At 57.2% G+C, this 25197-nt stretch overlaps 1 protein-coding gene across 2 annotated transcripts in view; it reads right to left on the reverse strand.

Moving 5' to 3' along the window:
* The window catches only part of PRDM11 (PR/SET domain 11), a 51793-nt gene that overhangs the window by 19004 nt on the left and 7592 nt on the right, over positions 1 to 25197 (reverse strand). The window contains exons 5-7 of one of the 2 annotated variants that reach the window (XM_075545841.1): positions 11918 to 11985; positions 7558 to 7979; positions 3505 to 5379 (exon numbers count right to left, since the gene is read on the reverse strand). In XM_075545841.1, the coding sequence (XP_075401956.1) occupies positions 4832 to 5379; positions 7558 to 7979; positions 11918 to 11985 (1038 nt within the window). In that variant the 3' untranslated portion in view covers positions 3505 to 4831. Of the gene's footprint in view, positions 1 to 3504; positions 5380 to 7557; positions 7980 to 11917; positions 11986 to 25197 lie in introns of those variants that run through there. The other variant, XM_075545840.1, reaches the window with a different exon arrangement.

The raw sequence follows: 25197 nt of genomic DNA on the forward strand, positions 1-25197 counted from the left end.
CCCACGATGCCACTGGGGCTCCTGTCTGGCACCCAATCCAACACACTGAGTGGATTACACAGGGCTTCAGAGATTGTGAATCTTGGAGGAAGCAGACAGCTTCACCTTTCTCCTGCGGAGCGGCTGGTGGGCTCAAGCCACCTTCCTGTGATTGGCAGCCCCACGTCTACCCAGCAGCCCCTCAAGGGTTCCTTTCCCTGAATCACACGTCCCCCTCTCTCGCTGTCATCGGAGTCGATCCTGCTGCATGGCGACCCTAGAGGGCGGACAAGAACGGCCCCTGTGGGCTTCTGAGACTGTCGCTCTTTACTGAAGAAGCGAGCCTCATCTTTCCCTGGAAGGGAACCCTGGTGGGGTCGAACTGCTGACCTGGTGGTTAGAAGACCAACATGCCGCCAGGGTGCCCTTCCTGCCCTGAAGTTAGGGGCAGTAAGAACTGTGTGCACCTGTGCTCACCGACCTGCAAACCCAGACGTAGTTAGGGAACCCATCTCGTTTGCCACCCGAGGGCTGCCTGCACTCCCATCCCACCGGCCTGCCCGCCGTCCTCTGCAGCCCAGCTTTCTTCTGGGAGTGCCAGGCGGTTTCCAGTTCCCAACTGAAGGAGAGCCTGGGATCTGAGCCCCCACCCCCACCCCACCCCCGGCTCTGAGTAATCAACCTAATGAAGACACACAAGCAAGAGAGACCAAACTCACCACCCCCGCCGCCAAGTTGACTCCACTCAGAGTCAGCTGACATCGAGTTTTGGAGGCTGCAACATTTTTATGGGAGCAGACAGCCTCAGATGTCTCCCTCAGAGAGGCTGGTGGGCTTGAACCACCAACCTTGAAGTTCGCAGCCCCATGCTTACGTAACAGGGCTACAGGACCAGGGTCGAGCCAAATTCACTCCACCCCCACCCCTGACACAGAACAAAAACCATTCATTCATCTTTCTACTCTGGAGAACTCCTTGAGTCGCCGAGCACAATAAAACCAGCCTCTCCCGGGTCCTGCCTCATGTTTCTCAGATTCTAAGGAGCCTCGGGCTCCTGGGCACTCAGCTCCAAGGGACAAGGACAGAGGAGGGACCTTAATCCAAACAGCCTCTTCTGGAGTATGGCAAGGGGCTGGGAAAGAGCCAAGGTGGTTCCCAGTCGTCTCCCTGGGCTTTCCTGCCCTGGGAGCCTTAGTCCGCAGGAAGACCTGGGGTCCTTGTGCGGATGAGGACGCATCTTCCACACCGCAGACACGAGCACGTTCGCCACCTTGTGCTGCATGGTTTAAAAACACGGCGATCGCAATATGGCCCAGACCAGAGGTCGGCCAACGTCCCACATGGAAGAACCAGTCCCGTCCCTCACAACCACTTGAAAATTATTGGAGAGCCATAAGGGTAATTTGACAAATGAAATCCGCGTGATCTGACTAAGAGCCTTTAAAATGTTTATAAAGGAAACCATGAGAGTTTTATTTTCATTTGCGGGTTTACTTCAGAGCCACATGCACGCACTGGAAGAGCCACGCGTGGCTGGTGCGCCCCAGTTTGCCGACCCCTGGTCTACACATATAACTCCCACGGAGTCCTATTGGCACACCTCTCTGATGTTGGCACCAGTTTTCTGAGGTTAAAAACTACTGGGAGCCAGCTCAATCCCAACACCTGGACACCCCACAGGGGTCTCTTAATGGTCATCTCTCCAGAAGCGAACCTCCTCAGAGGTTGCCTGGAACCACTGACCTCTCCGTTAGCAATCGCTTCTAGTTGGGCCTCCCTCCCTCTTCGTAAGCAGTCTGCCGGACCACTGCTGACTCACCCCACCCCAGGCCTCCTCCTGGTCTTACGGATGTCAACAGAATTCGAAAGGACCCTGCTTGCCCTAACCCGTCGGGAAGCAAGAGCCCTTCTTGGGGAGTATGGGGCTGTCTGTGGCTGGACGCCCTTTGGTCAGGAGGTTTGGGGTCCGTACCTCAAGGGAGGGACTGTCCAGGGAGGGGGCCCCTGATAGGCTGTTCTGCATATACTGATGCTGGTCTGACAGCATTGCAGGTCAGAGCCCCGGGAGCTGGGGCCCTTTGGTGCCAGTGAGAGGGTGGGTGGATGAGTGGGCAGTGGGATTCTTGGCTGAACCTTTTCATGAGGACAATGAACTGCTGACTTTGGGGACTGGATCGATAAGCACCGAGACCCATTTCTCACACCCCCTCTTAGCCATGTACTCGACATGACAATCGGTTCCGACTCTTGCTCGTGGGGCATGCATGTAGTGGAGGAGGCAGACTGAGGCCAGGCTGAGCTGTCCTTCTTTGTAAGGATTTTCTAGGGTGGGCAGGAAGGCTTCACGGAGGCCCGGGTGGGGACAGAGAGACGGGGTCTGGGCTCTGACATGCATTTGGTTTGGGGGCTGGGAGGAATTTGGGGTCACAATGTAGAGGAGGCAGCCCTCCGTCATGACTGCCCCTTGGAAGGGAGCTGTCCCGTGGCAAGTCTCTGGACCCCGCTGTCTGCCGAGCTCTGACTGCCACCTCCCTGCTTCCAACCTGGCCCCTGCTCTCCCCAGGACCACAGGGAGAGGCCAGCCACTCACTGCTCAATCTGCAGATTTTGGTGAGAAGTCCTGGGCCCAACTTCCCATCATCTTGGCAATTAGATCACCTTGAATTCCACCCCTCGTTTCAGGGCCGCTCATCTGGATGGGGATGGCCTGGAGCCCAAGGTCAAAGGCAGGTGGAGCCTCCAGAAAGGGGGTTCCCGGTCAGGCTCGGGGTGGGGGTCCTGGCTGGAAATAACTCTCTGCGGCAGGCAGGCAGGCAGGCAGGGCTACATACCAGCAGCCCTTCTCTGCCCAGAGGACCCTCCTAAAGCAAGGGTTCTCAACCTTCCTAATGCCTTGACCCTTTAATACAGTTCCTTATGTTGTGGTGACCCCCAACAATAACATTATTTTTGTTGCTACTTCATAACTGTAATTCTACTGCCGTTATGAATCGGGCAACCCCTGTGAAAAGGCCGTTCGACTCATTCCCCAAAGGGGTTGCGACCCACAGGTTGAGAACTACTGCCCTACAGGGACCCATGGGGATGCAGCTCCGTTTACTTTGTGGGACCTGAACTCTAGGTAGGCGGGGCCTTGCCTGTGGCAGCAAACACCCCCCAAAAGGTCAGGGTGGTCTCTCAGGCACACTGGCGAACAGACAGCCCCTGGACCGTCTACATCCCCCAGATCCCTGCCAATGCTGACCTTCAGGGACGTGACAGCCCAAGGTCCCACAGCAACATCTCCTTTTTGCTGAAGGAGACACAAACATGAGGGGAATCTCTCCCAGGTGGAGGCTTGGTCAGCCCCTTGCCGCTCCTTCTGGGGGCATCTGAGTGGATAGGATTGGGAAGGGGGTTGCTCTGCTAGGGTGCTGCCCCTTGCCCACCTGACCTCTGCCTCTGCATGGGGCGGGGAGGGAGAGTTGGTCTGGCGGGAAGTGAAAAGAGAGCTGACACAGCAAAGAACGATCCTGGAGACGGGGGTGTTCCAAGCGTCAGGTCCATTTCTTTTTATTGCTGTCTTCTCAAAAAAAAAAAAAAACACTGGGGGCACTTGGATTCCAGGGTGGGAGGGCAGAGCAAGGCTGAGCCACCAGGCTGGTGGGCAGGGGGAGCTGGGGTTCCCAAAGACCCACAGAACAGAACGGGAAGATGGAGCTAAGGGGCGCAGGGGCTACTGCAAATGCCCTCCTTTGGCTGGAGTGGCAGGACGCTCCAGGAAAGGCCAGGCCAGCCACTGGCCATGGCAGCCCTCTGGCCCGTGCTCCCCAAGGCCTGCCGGGGTCTGCCTCGGGCCAAGGTGCAAAGACAGCATAGCTATGACCGACCGAGCTAAGCTTTGGTCTACCCCTCCCGCCTCCCTCCGGGCTCTGGCTCTGGACCCCACACTGCAGCCACAAGGAAGCCTGATGCGAGCGACGCTTCAGCGTGAGCAGCGCAAGCAAGCAGAGGCGAGGCATGCTGCAACGGATAGGGCCTTCCTGGGGGCGGGGGGCAGCCTCTCAAAGCCCACGGCGGGTTGCCTCTGGCCCGTGAATATGAGTCCCGTGTCTCCCCAGACTGGAGGTGAGCCTCAGGGCCCTGGGAAGGTGAGCTCCCCGCCACCCGCTGTCTCCTACACACTGTCTCCTGCCCCCACCCAGAGCTGAGGCAGAAGGACAGGTGACCCCGCCTGAGTCCAGGCCAGGCCAGGCCTCCCCTTCCCACCACTGCAGAGCCAGCCTCTGTCTGGTGGGGAAGCTGGAAAAACCAGGCCTGGCCAGCCACCTGCAGGCTGAATGACGACACCTAGGACAATAGCAAAAGAGGGTACCTGCCGTGGCTGCCTCTCCAGCTGTGGCGCCATCGTCACACCGGCACCTCCCTCCAAGTGCGCCCCTTCCTCCTCCCCTCCCCACGACAGCAAGCACAGCGGCTGAGCACGGCGGTGGGGGGCAAGCGGAAGGCCAGGGCGGGGGCAGGCCCCTCCTGGGTGGTTGGGCACAGCCTGCCCGGTGCCTCGGGCCTCCCCCACTGCGGAAGCAGCAGGGCCCAGGCGAGGAGGCCAAATTGGTGGTGAGGCGGATAGGGCCTCTCTGGGATTCCACTCAGGATGCTTCCCAGCAGGCAGCATGAGATCCTCAGGCCAGGCGAGGATCAGGCGGCGTGACTTCTGAGCCTGGGCCAGGAGGGAGGGGGCTGCACCCTGTCACAGCACAGGGCTGTCAGTCAGCACTGAGGGGCCAGAGGACAATCCCCCAGCAGCCACGAGGTCTTTCCAGCTGTAGACGGGCGCCCTGTCTCCATCCTTTCTCCTGGGCAGACAGGTCCATTAGGAGTTGTGCTTTCTCTTCTGAGACCTGGTAGTCCGAGCAGGGGCTGGTTCTGGAGGTGCCCTGGGGGGATCCACTGGGGATGCCTTGGCCTGGGGTGCAGAGCCCAGCGGGGCTTCCCCACCTGCTCCCCACTGGAATGCTGCCTGAACCCCATCCCGGATCTCCGTCAGTGTCTGGCACATCTGACCGATGCGGCTGGTCAGCTCGGCCATGGTCTGGCCAAGGATGTGCATGGTGCTGGCCATGTCCCGGTGCACGGCCACCAGCTCCTGGCAGAATCGCTGGAAGGCCTCCGTCTGCTGGGCCTGGCTGTGCAGGAGCTGCCAGTCAGGGTCCACGATGGACGGGCTGAGCTGGGGCGGCGGGGTCCTGTAGGTGGCGGCCTGGGGCGAGGATTGGGGCAGGAACTCAGGCTTGGGGCCCACTGTCTCAGACAGGTCTGAGGAGGACGAGGAATGGAGCAGAACGGGCCTGGCTGGGCAGGTCGCTTCCTCTGGGGACCGCTGCAGTCGTGAGGGTCCGGGCAGCTCCTCATCTTCATCGTCTTGGGGGGCGGAAGCAAAGAAGAGCAGATGGTTACAACAGTGGGGAAGGGGTAGCCACAGTCTCAGCCTCATCTCAGACATAATGCGCCCCACCCGCCCACACCTTAGTCTAGTTCAGCACATGCTCACCACCCTGCCGGGCTGCCCAGCTCCCTGAGGGGCATGGGCCAGGCACCCTGGGAAGGAAGGGGGAGTGTGAGCCCAGCAGCCCCTCCCTTTCCTGGGAGTCCACCATGCTGTAGGTCGGTCAGGAGCCCACCCAGCCCTCACGGACTGCACCACACCACCTCCTCTCTCCGCAATTCACTTCCACAAAGGACAGGCCACGGCCACTCCAGCTGCCCCCGCTGCCCCCTACCCATTGACACCTGCCTGCCAGGGTCCTGAGGGGGACCACACAGGGTGGAAGGCAGGATTGCACTGGCACACTGGTCTGAGTGCCAGCTGCCAAGCAGCCCTTTCTGAATGGCTTGGGGCCACCTTGTGGCCTTGCTGGAACCTGCAGCTTTTAGTCCTTTGTGTTGACCACATGGAGATCCCTGAGACGGTGACAGGCGTGTGTGTGTGTGTGTGTGTGTGTGTGTGTGTGTGTGTGTGTGTTGGGGGGGAGGTCCCGGGGGTGGTGGGGAGTAGAGTGTTGTCAGGGCCAGACCTCTTCAACCAGCCTTGGTGATCCCTCCTGTGTCTTCTGCGCCCCACCCCCACCCGTCCACCACTCCCTCCAACCAAGGGGCACCAGGCCACACACAGGGGAGGGGCTGGGCCCTTGTTCTCTGGGACCTGGGCTGTCTGATGACAAATGCTAGAAGCAGGAATGAAACATCTGATCAGATGATGCTCCTGCTAGGCACCGTGCCCTGCTGGGGCTTGGGGGCTGTATTCAGAGACAGGCTGGCACGTGGCGGGTATGCTGCCAGTACCCTCAGGGCCCAGTGTTGAGTGGCCTTCTGGGTAGGGTAGAGGCCATGGTCTGGGAAAGCAGCTGATAGCACGAGGAGAACCCAAGCAAGGAGTCTACCCACCGGGCATGGGGGTCCCATGCCACCAGCCCAGGCCCAGTGGGCAGCAGCCGAGCCTGCAGGCAGTGGTGCCAGGCTGGCACTGATAAGCTCATGAGCCCCAGTCTCTGGTAGCTGGCGAGCACGGGGCAGAGTCTAAGGAAGGAGCTTTAGGAGGTGAGGTGTGAGATGGTCCTTCCTTTCTGGATTCACCCCGATTCGGAACCACAGTGCCGCACACAGGCAGCCGGCACACCAGCCCAAGTCCTGCTTCAGAACCAGCTCCGGAGCCAGCAGCCTGTGGGCCTCCACTTCACAGTCCTGAAAACCGGACTGTGATCTCCCACCTGTCATGAGCCCCTTCCAGACAGGAAATAGCAGCCATCTGGGGGCCAGAAGGGGGAGATTGTCTGCGAATTACCTTCCTGGGAGTTCCCCTGACTCCTCCTGTCCCTGCCAGCTGGTGGACCCCACCTTTTCAGAACAGCCTGAAGGGACACAGCCCTGGCCTAGAAGGCCCTTGAACACCTCCTTCCGGTGAGCCCCAAGAAGAAGACAGGAGGTGGGGCACTGAGAGGGAGAGAGGCAGCGGCAGAGAGGCCTGGGAGGCAGCGTCATGGCCCAGGAAGGAAGGGCACTGAGAGGAGGTGGCTCCGGCTGGGCTGGTCCCCTCCCCCTTCCCTGCCTGGCTTCTTGCTACTCCTGGAACGTGCGTGGAGCCAGCGCCTTCCTGAACAGGGGCCTTCGTACATGCTGTTCTCTGCAGAACACACACACCCCCTCCCGGCCCCTACGCCCCGAGTGCCCTGGGCCTGTTTAACTCTTCCTCTGCCACGCTGCTCAGCTCTATTGTCACTTCTTGGGGAGCCCTGTGGCCGGCAGGCAGACAGGCTACTGGCTGTGCAGGTTCTAGATTCCAGGGCATCTCACAGGAGGGCAGTGTGTGCCCTCTGGGGACCCGCCGGTGGGGGGGGGAGGCTCCCTTCTTACCCACACCCTGGGGCAGCAATGTCCTCAAGGTCCCTCATTCCACCCCACCCCACCCCACACAGGGCAGTGGGTTCCACGGCTCAGCCCACTCCAGAAGGAGGGTGTGCAGGAGAGACAGGAGGTGGGAGAACATCAGGAGGGGGCAGGCGAGGAAGGAGAGGCCCTGGACTGGAGGCGGGCGATACTCACAGCTGGTGGAGCGGCTGTCGGTGGCGTCTAGCTCTGCCCTCGGGAAGCCGAGCCCGGAGCGGGCTGTCAGCAGCGCGGACCTGATGGCTTTCTCGTGGGCGGTGAGCACAATGGTGGGGGCCCGGCCCCTGGCCCCGGGGCCCGACAGGGCCTGCTGCATGAAGGCCAGCTTGTCCTTGGTCCTCCGTTTCATGTCATCCCATCTGTGCTTAATGTCCTTGATGGAGCGGGGGACCTGGCTAATGGAGGTGATTTTCCGAGCTATGTCCTCCCAGATCTTGTCCCTGTCGGCGTGGGACAGCCGTGTGGTCTCCCTGCCAAAGAGCGCCGCCTCGTGCTGGGTCACCTCGGTGACCAGAATGTCCAGCTCCTCCTTGGAGAACTTGGGCTTCCTCTTACGCTCTGCCGGGGGCGCCGTGTTCCTTGGGGGGCACCCCACAGAGCACAGTGGGGTCAGTGCCCATCACTGTGGGCAGGCATCCTCTTTTCCCAGGTGCCAGCGCCTGGCGGAGGAGCCCCGAGGCCCCTGAGCGCCTCGGCCAGCTCACCACCACCATCACACTCTCCTCCTGCTGCTGCCTCCTCAGGGGAGGGGAAAAGAGGTAGGTCCCTGGGCAAGAGCCGGGACTTGGAGAAGAGGGAGCGCCCTGCATTGTTACCTGGGACTTGCTGAGAGCCATGGCCAGAGGTGAGCCGCTCCCAGCCTCCTTCTTCCCCCACCAGGAACCTAACAACCACCACAAACCCTCAGGTGGGGTGGGTGCCAACAGCCTACTCGGCTGTCCACAGGGCCACTGGGTCTGAACCCACCTGTGGGGCTTGCATTTCGGGGCTAAACCCCGAGGCCACAAGGCAACAGAGCCAGCCCCTCCAGCGGCAGCCCTGGCAATAGCCCCTTGGCCACTGGGCTGCTGTGCTTTGGGGCAGTTTGGGGGTGAACTGTGAGGGGCCCAAGAGCACCCACTGGGTGACAAGTTCCACCCAATGGAGATCAGAAATGACCTTGGTTTCTGTGCCCACCACAGCGTGCCCTCTACCTGGCTGGGCATGTGCTCAGGCTTTGGAACTCAATCCCTCCTGCCCATGGGGCTCCCCACCCGCTGACTGGTACTAGAAGGTCCACAAGATCCACCCACTCAAGGAGACCCAGGGGGTAGAGGGCAGCCTGGGGACTGATTGGGCCTCATACTGTCTCCTGAACAGAGGTGAGCTGCCAGGGCCCCCCAGGGACCTTCAGCCTTCACCTCACCTGTGCTGGCACCTGGGCACCTAGGCCCAGAAGGGGATTGGGTGGTGGTGGTGGTGGTGATGGTGATGGTGTGTGTGTGTGTGTGTGTGTGTGTGTAAGTGGAGGAGGGTGCCCTGCAGGAGCAGGCTGTGGACTCAGAAAGGGGGGGAAAGGAGGGAGGGAGGGAGCGTGCATGCGTGCGTGTGTTTAAGTAAGTAAGTAAGTAAGTGGAGGGGGGCACCGTGCAGGAGCAGGGTGTGGACTCAGAAAGATCTGGGACCAGAGGGGTTGCCGCCTGGGAAAGCCCACGGACTTCGGAAAGCCTGGGTCCCCCCTCTGTAAGGCGAGAAGTGCTCCTAGAAGCCAGGATGGCAAGACTGCCTCACATACTGTGGACACATCGTCGGGGAGCCCCATCTCTGGAGGAGGACTTCAGGCTTGGTGAGGTGGGGGGCTGAGAAAGAGAGGAAGGAGCTGACACCGTGGCTGCAACCATGGGCTCAAGGACAGGAATGACCATGCGGCCGGAGCAGAACCGGCGGGCAGTGTTTCCTTCTGTTGTGTGCAGGGCCGCTGTGGGTGGCACTGACTGCCTGGCACCTGACAACAGTAGCAGTACCAGCAGCGACAACTGAGGATAATTCTAATGCTGCCTCCCCACAGTGGCAGGGCGACACATGGCAGCGTCTTTCGGTCTAGCCCTGTGGGTCCGTAGGACTGGTCATCTTCCGTTTGGGGGGAGATGTCCTGGATCTGTCTGCATCCAGGGCTTCCACCTGCTAGAAGCCGTGGCATACACACACACACACACACACACACACACAAGCTGTGACAACCACAAATAGTTTCCCAAATACCCTGACGGAGAAGTAGAACCTGCCTCAGTGAAGAGCGCCCCACAGTGGACACCCACCCAACCAACACTCCGAACGGATGCCCAGCCTGTCTGTGGCGTGGGCTACCCACTGACCCGCCAACTGCCTAGGCCGGCGATGCGAACCCACCGGTAGCTCAGAGGGAGCCAGCTGAGGCTGTCTACTCCCAGACAGATGGACAGACAGATGGACAGCCCTGGAAACCCCAAGAGGCAGTTCTCTGTCCGAGAGCATCGCGGCGAGTCGCAACGGCCTGGAGGGCAGGGAGATTCCCTACTTTTGATGAAACTGACCAACCCCACTGGGTCGCCCCTAAGACCCTGGTAGATGACAGTGCGAAGGGAAGTGGCCGTAAGCTGCAAAGAGCTGTCTGTACACACGGACCTGACACCTGTCGTCACGAGGGAGATGGGATCTCGGGCTTTCCCCTCATTCCAGCCACTACCAGAGGGCCATCTCCAGATACAGTGGCTCACCAGGCAGCATCTCCATGGCAACAGGCCACACACCCAACCCCAGGCCTACCCAAGTCTTCAGTGAGACGCAGTTCCCCCGCTGGGATTACCTGGGCACCCTCAGGAGCGCAGGAGCAGGGTGGATTCCACACTATGCGGCTGAAGAGCCCACCCACAGTGCAGGGAAGCCATGGGGCGTCCCTCCCTGTGCCCGGCAGAATGAGCCTGCGCGTCCCAAGCTATAAACCCGAGTCCTTGTTCTGCCACTGGCTGCATGGTCATGAGGGAGACTGTGCCCCCACTCTGAAGCAGAGACCCCTGGGAGGTTCTCAGCTTCCCCTGCAGCACCCATGCTGGGAAGGTGGGGAGCTTGCCCCAGCTCAGCCAAGTCGGAGTTTCCGGGGTGTTAGAGGATCATCTAAATTAATCCTCATGCTGCAGCTCCTTCTTTGGGGTGTGGTCAAGCCTCAGCCCCAAGGCACAAGGTGGAACGGAATCAGCATGCCAGCTTCTGCAGCCTTTGACGTGCAGAGCAGCGATGCCCGGCCCAACTGGACACATGTCCATGCAGTCGAAGGACACGCCTGCCTTTGCTTGCCTGGAGTCAGATAGTGCGGGCATACAAGGAGACCAGGCTCTGGGTCTAGTTCCTGCCAACCATCCGATGGCCTGTCTGCATGACCCTTGGTCTCCCACATCTGTATCGGGGTTCATCGTGTTTCTACCAACATCCTGGCCCATTCAAGGACCCCTCCTGCCCCTCACCTCCTTGTGGGGCCCCATAGCTCATGGTCTGTGCCCCAATTCAAAAACACACTAGAATGTTTCTGTGGAGGGTGGGGGTGGACCCCAGGGTGGGCTGGGCAGGCAGAATGCACCCTCCCAGATGCCCAGCACAGAAGCCAACTCCCAAAGGCGTTCAGTCAATGGGCAAGGCCCATGTGGGTCGAGTTGGCATGGGGCCAGTGACCGGAGTGGAGGGACAATACACCCTCTTGCCAGTCCCACAGAAGAGCCCCCGCTCAGGGCAGTGCCAGCAGAACAGGGAGCCACAGCACCACACAGACACCAACGACAGAGAGCACAGACCCACAGTGCCATCCCCACAATTCCCCTGCCCTCCTGCCCTGCGCCCCGAGCCCCGGCCACCGCTCCTGAGTCCCTGGGAGATGCCGCCAAAGAGACAAGTGCGACCTCCCACCCACTCCCAACCCCCCACAGCTCACAGACCCCGTGGGCAGCAGTGCCCCCACAGAGAACGCGCCCGGCACCCCAGGTTCTGGGACCAGCGTGGTCACACCTGTGCTTCCCAGGCCAGTCTACAGCTCGCTCTGGACAGGCTCTTCCTAGTCAAACAGCTGTCCCAGGCCCTGGAAGTCCCCCTCTGGGAAGTACTGCATCCAGTGCAGCCAGCCCTGCCCAGAACTGACTACGCTGAACTTTGCTAGAAACTAAGCCTATCCCAGGGGGCCATTTAAGTGACTGCTGCCCTAGGGTGACCCCTCCACAGCTCCAGCCAGAGTCATGCCCTGTGACAAAATGCCCTCCCTCACTCTAAATGATGCAGGACCCTGGGGCTGCAGACACGTCGGCAGGGGTGCAGGTCTCCTCCAGACCCCCTTGAGGGAACCCTGAGTGAGCAGGGGCCCCCCAGGGCTAGATACGCCCCCATACCCTGCAAGCGACGGTCCCAGAGCCTTCAGGGGCTCCACCATTAGAGACCGTCTGGTTCAATGGGCTCCTTGGCCCCTCTTCCAGAGGCTGGGCAAGGCTGCTGGGGACCCAGGCTTAGTGGGACTCACCTCATCCAGTTGGCTTTAGTCTCGTCTGACCCATCTATGGACTTGTAGCGGTTGTTCTTGTCCACGATCTGGAAGACAGAGAGAGAGAGAGAGAGAGTTTAGAATGGGCCTTCCCAGGGAGAGCTCTCGCGCCCAGAGCCCAGGGCCTGGCCCCCTCCACTGCCTACGTCCCTGTCTTCTGCCAGGACCCCACAGGGCACCCACTGTTGCAGGACTGAAGCCCTGGGGCCAGGAACCCCTGCCACCTCTGTCGCACCCGTTCCCCTTCCTCCCAGACAGACTGGGAAGCAGTGAAAAGCTGGGAGATGGAAGGGGGTTGGACTGAGCCGTGTCTCTCCGTCACCTCGATGGACAGCCAGACACAGGGCCCACGGAGGGCGCTGCCCACAGAACCATCCTCAGCCCTCCCTCCTGCTACCGTCCCTGTGGGGCGCAGATGCTGGCACTGGGTGGCCAGCATGTAAGAGGACATAGGTAAGTGTTTCAGAGCCTAAGGGTATGAGACTGGCCCCTTTTTCCTTCTGTGGGCATGTGCGGTAGTTACATCATCTGGTGTCCATTTGGGACTTGAGAGGATGAAGAGTGAAGGGGTGGAGTCTAGTCTGTCTGTCAATCAGGTCACAGCCAATGAGGCCTCTGTGTGGGCATGGCCTTCTCCTGAGGATTCTGGGAACTCATGTTTTCTGGGAATGCTGTCTGCTCACTCCCTGGGAGACTCTCTACTGACAAGGCTCACTCCCCATGAGACATCCCTGAGGAGAAGGCACATGGACCTACCCAGATGCAGCCCTGGGTGCTGGAGAAGCTGCGTGGAGACCCCTGCCAGCGCTGAGAGGTTTACAATGTCACTGGATTCAAAGACTTCCCACCCACTGGACCTGTGACCCTCTTGCATTCGGTGTCATTGCATGTGTTCCGTGAGTCTGAAGAGGACTTTATAGATTGGTATAGGACATATGGGTTAATATCAGACTTATGGACCTGATCTGGGCTGGGATGTTTTCTCAGTACTCGATTGCTCTTGTAGATAAAGCTCTTTCCTATGCACGCATGAGTCTCCCGGATTTGTTTGTCTGGTCCTCCCGGACTAACACCGCATGTGTCTTTATTTCACTCTCACACTTGAGATAGCGTTCAGCAAGCTATGGGGCCCGGGGCCCATTGATTCCTTTCCCATCAGGGTGCTTGGAGGATGGCCCAAGGGCTGTCTGCCATAGACCTCAAACGGAGAGTGGATAGTGGGAGATTTGAAGACTTCCTCCTTTAGTCTTCATCTTGTGCAGTTTTACTAGGTTTGCTAGAGTAAAAATTGATGCCGACTTCTTTTTTTTAACCCTTCCCCATGATTTAGTGAGCATTCTCAAAGCGAGGGCTGATGCCCCTTCTTCAGTTCTAGAAGCTCCCCCGCTGCTAGTGTTTTGGAGGCACTCCGTCGCTCGCACTAGTGCATCCATGTAGAATTTCTACGCAACAGCTCAATCTGTCCCCCACGCCTGCTAACCACCTCTGTCTCGTTTTCCCTTCTGTATCTTTCCGGGCAGTGCTCTGGGGCATTTTCTCAGAACACTCTTCCGATTCACTAATTCTTTCTTCGACTGTGTCTGTTCTAGAGTGAGCCCCTGCCTTGAGGTTTTTCCTCTCTTTCCTTCTTCTTATTAAATAAGTATTTCTAATTCATTGATTTTTCTTATTTTGCATGTTTTGCTCTCCGACTCTTCAGTTGGTTCTTTGTGGAGATGCTTTCTTTCATTTTAAAATCTGCCTCTGCATTTCGCATTGTGGAGTCCATTCCGTGTCTGTTTCTCGTGGTTTTATACAGCTAGAGTGAAGTATCCAGGGCAGCTCTGGGTGCGTTCAAACAGCCAAGCTGCAGGCTGGTCATCAAATGCTTTGCCGCTGGTGCCGCCCAGGGCCTCCCGAGCGAACGTCAAATCTGGTTCAGTAGGTTCTGGACCTCCGTCCCCTCTTCCCTCAAGAGAACACCGAGAGGCAGCTGAAGACCCTCTGCCTCCACCTCACTCTCCTCCTTCCCCAGGAAAGCCACCGTCCGAAGCTGGGGGGCGCCTTCCCATCGGGGGTCCTTAAGGGTCTATTTCAAAACCGGGCACAGACTGCAAATGCTGCGGAAACGGTGGCCACAGGAACATATCCCGGGGCCACTCCACTATTTTCCACAGCTGGTCTCTCCCGGCTTGCCAGGCTCGGTTCATGTCAGCCCCTCGCATAGCCTTCCCTGACCTCGTCGAAACCTAAAGCAGGATTGCGCTTTGGTCTTGGGGGGCGGGGGCAGGGGGGGGGAGACTACCATGTCTCTCTTCCCACCTTCACATGCAGGGAGTGACCTCACATCGGTGGCTTGGAGTCGGCTCTGCGGGCGTACGGACGTCATGGACACGGGCAACCCCCCACTGCAGTGTGACGCATTCTGCAGCACACCTGCGTGCGTGCGTGTGTAGCACGGGCAGTCTGGGAGCGCACCACTAGCTCTCCCTTCCAGGGACTTCTAGAGAGCAGGACAGAAGGTGGGGAGAACGGTGGTGTTGCTTTGTGTTTCCACCGATAAGGACGTGCTGCTTGCTCTCCGAAGCGAGCCATCAAGGGAACAACCTACGAACACAGCCCCCAGTGGACGCAGAATGGACCCCTCAGCGCTGGTAGGGGCACTCGGTGGAGCCCTGGACATCGCTGCAGAGTGATGGTGACATGATGGAGCAGCCCCAGCAGCCGGCCCCGGAGAGCGATAGGCTGAGCGAGATCCGTCGGTTATAGGAGACCCACTAGCGCATGAGGCCACCGTTACAGAGAAGGAGCAAGACCGAGGTTCCCATAGCCAGAGCAACAAGAGTTGGAGAGTTGCAGGGGCAGGGGGACGCAGGTAAGGGGGGGAAGTGAAGCCTTGGGCTAGAAGGTCGACAGGAGTGAACCTGGCTGAAGGGGAGGAAAGTATTACATGAGAGAAAAAGATAAATCAAAAGGAAGCAGGTCAAACTATTAGAGTGGGGTGGGGGTGTTGATAAGTAGTTTAAATTACAAAAAAACTGTAAAGTATTGATCTGAAATGTAAACCCCTACCTAACTTGCAAGTTTTGTGTGTGTGTGTGTGTGTGTGTGTGTGTGTGTTTGGTGTTGGAGAAGAACATTGCAAGTACCACGGACTACAAAGGAACCAACAAGTCTGGGAAGAGGTACGGCTAGCAAGCTCCTCAGAGGCAAGGCTGACGAGACTTTGTCTCACGTCCTTTGCACACGTTGTCAGGAGAGACCAGTCCCTGGAGACTGGGCACCATCATGCTTGGTAAAGTGGAGGGGTGGGGGGCAGTGAAAAAGAGGAAGGCCCTTCACAAGATGGGTGGACACGGTGGCTGCAACAGTGGGCCCAAACATAAGAACAACTGTGTTTCATTTGGTTGTGCATAAGGGTCATTCCTCCAGGACCCCCTCTCCCAATCACCCACCCAAGGGTGGCCTCGGAGCCCTCTCAGAGTTGCCAGCTCTGCCTCTGGCCGGAGTACACCTGCTCTGTGGAAACGGGCCATTCCACAGGAAGGAATTCATTGTCATGTAGGTCTGTAAGCGTGGCTTTTCAATAAACTGAATGGCCTGCAACTTCCCACAAACTGTTAAGACAGGGGTTCTCAACCTTCCTGATGCCGCGACCCTTTCATACAGTTCCTCATGTGGTGGTGACTACTTCATCACTGTCATTTTGCTACTGTTAGGAATCGGGAGACCCCTGTGAAAGGGTCGTTGGATTCCCCAAAGGGGTCACGACCCACAGGTTGAGAACCGCTGCCGTACGGCATTCTGATTTTCAGCACCGTGCCTCCTCTGAGGGAAAGGTGGAGCTAGGGGTGACCTAGGGCACTGTTTGCAGGTGACAGAACCCTTTTCCAGGTGCCCCCGGAGGCAGTCGGGTCACCATGGCTCGCCCGTCACGTCTCAGGGCAGCCAGCAGCAACCAGGAGAGGGAGAAGTGGGACTGACCTTGAACTCTGGCCTCTGCTGCCCCCAGAAGCTACAGAATGTAGAGCACTTAACTCCCAAGGGGGCTGTGAGATCATCTAGGTCCAGGTTCCTAAGCTGGTGTCCCTGAGCAGACTGCAGGAGGTCTGTGCTGTCTGCACCGGACACACCTTAACTTTCACTGATAAGGGTATTAGTACTGCCTTTTATTGTTCAAAGCTACCTGTCATCACATTTCAATAAGGCCCTGGAGACCCGGGAAAGGAGGTATATTTATACCCGGTTCCAAATTCCACATCCGGTTTGACAGCTTTCCGTTTCGTCCCCCACCCTCAGCTGTCGCTGAAATGCACAGGGAGGGTTAAAACCCAAACCAGAACCAAGCCCACTGTCCTTGAGTGGATTCCAACTCATCAGGACCCCAGAGGGCAGAGGACAGTGGCCTCACAGGGGTCTCAAGGCTGCGGTCTGTCCATCCGTCTCCCCTGGGGAAGCTGGCAGGTTTGAATCACTGGCCCTCAGGTGGCTCAACCGCTGTCCCTTCCCGCGGATGGTGCTGACTCCGTGCCAGATGTCCTCCAGCCAACCTACTCCCAGCAGTAGTCAGAGGTGTGGCCCGTGATCACGCACCGCCGCTCCAGGGACAAGAAAACCACTGCTCAGAGAACTGGCCAGAGATATACCTCCCCGCAAGGACAGTGCGAGGACCGCCACCCAGAGCCAGCTGTCACCAACTAGGCACCTCTTCCCCCTGCCCTGTAAAGGGCACCCAGCCTTTCGAGCCAGGACCAGGGCCAACCAGCCCTCCCCCAACCACCACGCCCTCCCTCTTCTTGGTCATGGAGCTGGCTGCAGGTGATTCCCGCACCCCCCTCCCACCAAAAATAAATAAATGAATAAATAAAAAGAAGTCCACAGAATGGTGTCCGAGAGCGGGTGGGCCAGCTCACCAGAGCCCCGAAGAGCACACCGGAACAGTCCCGGGGCCAGGAGAATAAGATGGAAACATTTGAGTAGGAAGCTCCGCTAGGACGGGTGTCACGGCACGGGGCCGATGTGAGGACCGCCCCAGGGAGTCATGGAGGACACAACCTGTACATCCACCCTGGGCAGCCCTTGTCCAGTAGCCAGAGAAACCGGCCGAAAATCAATCCTAAGAAGGAAAAAGGAAACTGCTATGTGACAACCAAATCTGGCCAAAGAAATGGCCTGGTGGCATATGCTCGGAGCGCAGCCCCTAAAGAAACCGAGGCGGAGACCCCCAGGGATGTCGTGAATGCTCACTCCTGGGCCTGGAGATCGGCCCCACAACCAGCAGTGTCGCCTTGGACAGGCCGCTCTGACGTTCCCGCCTGTTTCTCAAGGTGTAAAGATGGGTGACAACCGCCCAGGGAGCCCTCCTGGCATCGTGGTCACCCACTGGGCTGCTAACCGCAAGGTCCGCGGCTTGAAGCCACCCGCTACGTGGGAGAAAGAGGAGGCATTCTGTCCTGAAGAGTTACAGCCTGGAAAGGGCCACAGGGCCAGTTCTCCCCTTTCCTAGAGCGTTTCTGGAAGCTGGACTCAGTTGATGGCAGTGACTTTGGTTTGAAGAAAGCCACCCAGTTACTCTATCCTGCAAACAGGAAGAGTTAACACACCCACATCATTTCGTCCTCAAGACACTGCCCGCTCGTTGTTAGTGCCCACCTACCCTGTGCAGCAGAGCCCCCCCCCTCCCCGCCCCCCCGGCTAACACAGTGGCATCCTCACCGAGACCCCTCGGACAAAAGGCCTTTGACTTTCGGAGGGTAAAGCCCTGCCCCAGAAGGCTCTGTGGAGCTCAGTGCTATACCTGGGCCCAAGGGCTCACCCAAGTCAGAACCACCAGCACCCCTCCCAGCCTCTGTGGTGGATTCACCGGGATTGAGGTGCTTGGCTGGGTTCAAGGGAGTAGAGCGCAGATAAGATGTCTTTCCTTGGGGAACTGCCAAATGCCCAGAAACTCAGAATTCTCCGTAGGTAAAGGCGGGAGGTTCCCTAGAAATGAGGACGTTGCCTCAAAGGAGCACCTCTGGGCAGCCCCTCAAGGCCTGAAAACTCTTCCGAAAAACCAACCTCAATGCCCTTGAGTCAACTCTGACTCCCGGCGACCCCTATGGGACAAGGCCAGAACTGCCCCTGTGGGCTTCCAAGGTTGTACCTCTCTACGAGAGTCGAAAGCCTCATCTTTCTCCCGAGGAGCAGCTGGGGGTTCCAAACTGTTGACCCTGTGGTTGGCAGTCAAACGCATAAGCACTGCGCCATCATGGCTCCCTGAAAGCTCTCCCTGGTAACGTTTCCATCCTGTCTATCTTGAGATTCCCAGTGAAAACGTCAACAGAGGGGATCACCATGAGGTTTCTGCACTCACACGAATCCCTGGAGCGGGCGGGCTCCCGGGCTGGGCCCTGAGGGAGGATTTGAGCTCCTGGCCCAGGTTCTCCCACCTCCCTCTTAACCTTTGCCAAACGTCTGCATGCTGGACTTTCCTTCAGAGGAGGGTGGCTTCCTCACTCCTGGACTTCGGACAGAGCCAGGTGACCGGTGGGGCCAATGGGATGCTTATACACCTGGTGTTAGCACTGAATGGAAGTGTGTGTGTCTGGGTGGACTTGCCCTCTGGGGCCCGTCACAGCCCTAAGAAGAGCATAGTCAGGAAGCTGCTGTTCCTTCCGCCCGGGACTCGGGACAGACACACAGGTTAAGACCTGGGACCAACCACCAAGACAGCGCTGTCCGGTGAAGCCCAGCCTACAGCAGCCACGCCCAGTAAGCAGTCAGTAAGAACAGACGGCTCTCTGAGCACATTGGTATGAAGTATCTAGAACAGGCACGTGTCAGGAGACGGAGGTTTCCTGGGGATCATCAGGGAGGGGGGTGGGTGGGCTGGGATACAAGCAAGTCATTGCTTAAGCAAGCAAGCAAAAATCTCCCTGCCATCCAAGTGATTTGGCTCTTAGCAGCCCTGTACAACACGGTAGAACTGCCCCAGGAGGTTTCTGAGCCGGTAACTCTTTAGGACAGCAGACTGTATCGCGCTGTTCCCTCAGAGCAGCTGGTGGTTTTGAACTGCTGACTTGGTGGTGACATAACCCACACCACCAACAGGGTTCTCACGGGAAGCGGACAGTGGTGTTGGCTGGCTGTAAGCAGCATGAATGGCACTGAACTGTGCATGTACAGGAATGTTGGCAGGGCAAATGTGCCCGCGTACTATTTGCTGTGTATTAATGAGTTAATGGCAACCCCACCAACCCTGTAAGACAGAGTAGAGTGTAAGCATTTACCCGAATCAAGAAATAAATAAAAGATGGGCTGCCATCAGCCAATACACAAAAATGCGCATGTTGCTGTTGATTCCGACTCCCCGTGCCCCACGGGGTTTCTTGGGCTGATCCTCACGGGGCAAATCTCAGGATCTTTCTCCCACAGAGCGGCGGGGCGGGTACAACCTGCCCACTTTGCGGTTAGCAGCAGAGAAGTCCACCCTCCACCACAGGGCCACCTAGGAATGAGAACAGATGATCGACCCCCAAGTTCAGCAAGCAGTGGTCGGAGGATTACAGGAAGCCTGCCGCCTGCTTTCCCAAAGCCACCAGCTACCAACAGGGTTGTCACCGTTTTTAAACAGTTGAAAATGCACCAAAGACGTCTATTTTACGAAGGGAAAGTTCCGTGGGATTCAAACTGCCCTGTCCCCCCAAATAAAGTGGAGTGGACAAGCCACACGCAGGGGCAGGTCTCCTCTCTCCTACAGAGTTGCTATGCGTTGTAATCGACTCGGTGGTATAAGTGTGGTATTTTGGGGGGAGTCTTGGGGGAAGTGAGGCGGGGTGGTGGGGAGCTAATGAAAAACCGGAAGTGTACTTCTAGGTCACTGATATAGCTTGACAAAGAAGAGAGCCAAGAGACACTGTTACAATTGCATGAAACACAAGATTGCCCAGCGTTTCAGAGAGAGAGACAGCGGGAAAATAAAGCTGCCCCACAACACACCAAGGCTGAAGCGCCTGCCACAATGGCCTTAAAGGCACCACCAATGTGCTGTGGTTGGCAATCACCTTGCCCACCCAGCTCAGGCTGGCACTCCATGAACCCCCAAATGGAACATCGCCCAGTTCCGCACCGTCCCCACCATCAGCTGCAGGGACAACTGTTGTGACCCATCACTGGCTTCTCGCTGGCTGCCCTCTGTGCGCAAGGAGACCAACAGACCTTTCTTCCTAGCCTCTCTTATGCTGGACGCTCTTCTGAAACCTCTTCCGCCTTCTAGCAGCGCAGAAGCCCCGCTTACTGATGCCTGGTGGCTGCATATGGGGTGCACAGGCGACACTCACCTGCTTCACCGTCCCGTCACAGAGAGCAAGAATTCTGTCACCGAGCAACCGTCAGTGCCCCCCAAACAGCCGTTTAGTTTCAGTAAAACATCCTTCATCACATGAAATCGATTTTTATTCATTTGAGCTGTGCTATTTTTCTAGGGCCTTGGTGGCATAGTGGTGACTCCTTGGGCTGTGATCCACAAGGTCAGGAGTTCAAAGCCACGAGCAGCCCCTCCGGAAACAGTGCTGTTTCCTTTCTATTCCAGGGAACAGCGATAGTCTCCCAAACCCACGGGAGCAATTCTACCTTGTCCTACAGGGTCCTGGTGAACTGGCATCAGCTTGATGGCAGGGAGGTTTTTCTGGTTTTGTTTTGCTTTTTAATGCTATGCTGATACCCACCACGGTGATAACAAGTCGATTCTGACTCACAGGGGCCCCAGATAGGGTTTCTGAGGCTGTAAACCGAGAGAGGAACAGACAGCTTGGTCTTTATTCTCTGTTGCCAGTGCTGTCCAGTTGTCCTGACCCAGAGCAACCCTATGCACAACAGAACCAGCTCCTGCCCGCCTCTGTGCCATCCTCAAATTGTTCCTAGACCTGGACCCATTCTTGCAGCCGCTGGGTCAATCCATCTCACTGCAGGGCTTCCTCTTTGTCGCTGGCCCTCCATTTGCCCAAACACGATGAGTGTGTTCCTTCTTTTTGGTTTTTTAACTCTAGGTCTTTGTACATTTCATGATAATATTTGACTCTGTATTTTTGAGGTGCCCTTCGAAGTTCTCTATTCAGCTCTCTGACTTCATTCTCTTTTCCCTTAGCTATTATTCTACAACGAAGAGCAAGTTTCAGAGTCTCTTCTGACATCCACTCTGGTTTTTCCTTTCTTTCTTTGCTTTTAATGACCGTATTCTCTGCAGTTGTGTTCACTTGCCATTGGCTTTATAGCTATTTAAAGGCTATCAATTAACAAAAACAAAACAACCTCGCTTCCATTGAATCCATTCAGCCTTCTAGTGACCCTACAGGACAGGGTAGACCTGCCCTGCGGGTTTCCACGACTGGAGCACTTCACAGAAGCGGAGAGCCTTGCCCGTCTCCCGAGGGGTGACCAGTATTTTGGAGACTGCTGACCCTGTGGTTCACGGCCTGGTGCATGACCAGTACGCCATCAGGGCTCGTGTAAGTGGAAGAAACCGGTTTTTATCAGGTGTTCTGGTTAAACCTTTTTAACATAAATGCTGCGCCTCCACCAACATGAAGAGTCACCTGGGCACACTACCCGCGATTAGGACACATGAAGGGGGTAAGTACGGAACTTCCAGAGAAGTGTATCTTTGGACCCAAATGTAAAAACAACGAACAGTCCAGTGCTCTGAGGACATCCATTCTCACTCCTAGTGCCCCTGAAGGACAGGCACACTGCCACCAAATGCCTTGGGAAGAGTCGAGAAAACACACAGTGAACATCTTTCTGGAATTCTCTCCTTTCAGCCAAGATCCCTCTTCTTGATTTTTGTCATTACTGAGACTCTACACAGCAGAACACATACCAACTCAACCATTTCTCCATGCCCGATCCAGTGACATTGATTAAATTCTTGGGAGTTGTACAGCCAACATCACCTCTCAGAGTTGCTCTCCACGCACCCCTCACATAAACTCACTGCTCTCTATGTTCTGTCCAATCTTGCGATCCCACATCGATAGAAATGAAAAGAGCACAAAGCTCAAAGTAGACTTTTTCCTTTTTGCGAAATCACCATTTGATATTGAGAGGACTTCGGGGGACATTTGTTGATTGAAATGGAAGGCTTAAAGAGTCAGGGGGTCCATCCAGCCTCAGTGGCTCCAGAAAGTCTAGAGTCCATGAGATTTGAAATTCTGTGGTACGTCTCCCTCACTTTGATCAAGATGTTCCTACAATACCCTGTGCTTTCCATGTTAGGAACAAAGAGCGCAGGAGGCTGGCCCTTGTTGTGGCATCTGCTTTTAATCACGGCAACCTCTGGTGGTACCGAGTAGCAAGCCCCAGAGAGTTCTCTTGGCTATAACCTTCATGGAAGCAGATTTCCAGGGGACTTTTCCATGGTGCTGCTGGCTGTTAAAGGAGTTCTCTCAGAAGCAGGAAGGAGGTTCTCACTACCAGCGAGAGAGAGAAGATCCAGGAATGAACGTGTCCTTTGGACCCTGAGATCCCTCCACCATGAACCTCCTAGACCAGGGAGTGGCTGTGACACGGGAGAAGCCACAGCCAAGCAGCCACCACAGAGCCATGAGCTAGAATAGGAGCTAGAGTGGTGGGCTTCCCAGGCCACGGAGCAAGCACTGCTGAGTGCTTTGAGGCAGCAGGCTGGCTTGGATGTAGGGTGTCTCTAGGCCCCTAGCGGGGGGAGCTGGGCTTGCAGACCCACAGAGTGGAGCTGAGTGCCTTCAGGCTGAGGCTTATGGCAGAGGGGCATGCCCACTGGGCATGGGTTGGCAGCCCTAAGAGAGCTTTGTAACATTGCCAGAGTAGGACAGAGGCCGGGTCTAGAGGCAGAGGGCCGAGGGCGAGGCAGAGAGGAAAACTATCCTGATGAGACCACTGCATCCTCAGCGCTCCTGACTGCAGCAGGGACTTGTTAACGCTCGTGGTAAACCCCAGTGGTGGGCATCATCTCTGAGCTGTGACCCGAGCCATGGATGCGAGAACCCAGCCTGAGAAGCAAAGTTGCCGTGGGAGGGACCAGGGACCGCTGGTGTCGGAATAGCATGTCAAGGGATGGAGGGTGGAGGCACGTGGGTCTGACCCCTGTGGCCATCAAGCCTTGGGAGCCCTAGGACAGCTGCGGCCCCAATCAAGTCCTCAGCCCAGAAAGTGGCTCTTGGTTAGGGGGCATCAATCAACAAGCACCTGGGTAGGCCAGGCGGGGAGGGGTTGCTCCGGCTTGAAGACCTCAACCTTCCTTGTTGAAGTGTCCAAAGGGGTAGACTGTACCAGGGATCCCAACAGCTCTTCCCTGGGAATGATTCTTAATTTGCTCCCTGTGGTTTTCAGAAACAATCCTCCGCCGCACTTTATCCACCCTTCAAGCCCCAGCTCTACCTTGCCCCATCAGAATCAAACCCCCTCCACAGCCCCCGGGCCCATTGTTACGCTGCACTGACCACCCCCTTTGTGGCAGGGGCTTAAAGCGGCCTCTGACCTCACCACATGACCTTGTCGCTGGACCCTGTGAGAACCAGGAGCAGCCCCCTTCTGGGGCACCCCCACTCCACCTCCCTGCCCAGGGCCCCGGGGCCTGAAGGCTACTCAGTGCCTGTGTGGGTGGGTTACATTTGGACAGGGGGCCATCCCTGGCCCAGCTGGCTATGAACTGGCCCACGCTTTCTCAAGCAGCAGGTGTCCCCGCCATGGAATCCCTCTGAGCAGCCTGGCGCGGCGCAGACACCCTGCCTCAGAAGGAATCCCAGCAGCCAGCAGGACCAGGTGCCTGCTGTGGAAGCAAGGCCATGATGTCATCTCTTAGACCCTGTACTTCCTCATCTGAACAAGGGGGGCTGCCCTGCCCACCTGTGGGACGGTTTGTTGTAAGGACGTGTGTGTATGTGTGTTGGGGTGGGGGTAATTCTCAAGGAGCCTAGTGCGTGGCTGAGATAGAATCATTGCTTCAAGACACCCGGATTGGAAAACAAGTCACCCGGTGTGAAATAAGCCCGCACCGTGCCCCGGGAGGGCTGCTGGGATCCTGGGCTCTCTGCCTTGCCCACCACTCACATCTCAGCCCTCAGCAATCTAGCTTCTGTTAGTTCTCGTCAAGGGCCAGGACTCCAGTGCTGCCCAGGCTGGCTGTCCATCCTCTCTGCCTGTCGCGCTGTAGTCAGGAGCCCACGGCCAGCCCCACTGCCCCTCAGCTCCCACTGGTCCTCAGAGACACCCGGCCTGCCCCACTTCTCCTTCTTAGCATCCGTCGTCCCCCTGGTGACTCCATAGCATGGTGTCCTTCTCTCCTCATTCTACAAAGGCCGCCCCCTCCCCGCTAGGGCTGCGACTACATACACATGGGGGCTTCCAAAATCTCGTGGGAGAAATCCAATGATCCTTTAGTTTAATGCATTTACCCTCCGAGTCTTTGAAGCCCCATTCTATGTGGCTGTGGGAGTTACATAATCCGATGTCAAGTTGGGATTTGAGAGGATTAAGAGTGAAGGGGTGGAGTCTAGTCTGTCAATCAGGTCACAGCCAATGAGGCCTCTGCATGGGCATGGCCTTTCCCTAGGGATTCTGGGAATTCCTGGAATTCCTCCTTGGAGGTGGGAGACAGATTCTCTGGGCTCACTCCCTTGGAGACTCTCTGCTGCTCCTCACTCCTTTGGAGATGCTCTACTGACAAGACACATGGCACTATGCTGATCGACCCCATGCCCTGGGAACTGGAGGAGCCACGTGGAGACCCCTGCCAGCGCTGAGATATTTATGCCACTGGACCCACAAGACCTCCTACCCACTGGCCTGTGATCTTCCTGCATTCGGTGTCATTGTTTGTGTTCCATAAGTCTGAAGAGGACATTATAGATTGGTTTGGGACATATGGGCTAATATGGGACTTATGGACTTGATCTAGACTAGGCTGGGATGTTTTCTCAATATCCAATTGCTCTTGTATATAAAGCTCTTTCTTATACACATTTGCGTGTGAATGAATTTGTTTCTCTAGTCCACCCCTAACACAGTGTGTGCCACGTGCAAGACTAAGGTATGCTGGCCCCAAGGCATGGTGATTTAAGTCTCGGCCCCAAACCAGGAAGACCGACGAAGAATGATGACCTTGGAATGACGGTGTGGGTGATGAGTACTGAACCGACTGTGGACCGGCCAGAACAGACACATCTGTGTTGAAAGAAGGACAGCCGGAACGTTGGCTGGAAGCAAGGATGGCGAGAAGACTTTGTCTCACATGCTTTGGACGTGGGAATCGGGGGGAGGGGGTG

The sequence above is a fragment of the Tenrec ecaudatus genome, chromosome 4 (genome assembly GCF_050624435.1).
Source record: "Tenrec ecaudatus isolate mTenEca1 chromosome 4, mTenEca1.hap1, whole genome shotgun sequence".
Classification (NCBI taxonomy): domain Eukaryota; kingdom Metazoa; phylum Chordata; class Mammalia; order Afrosoricida; family Tenrecidae; genus Tenrec; species Tenrec ecaudatus.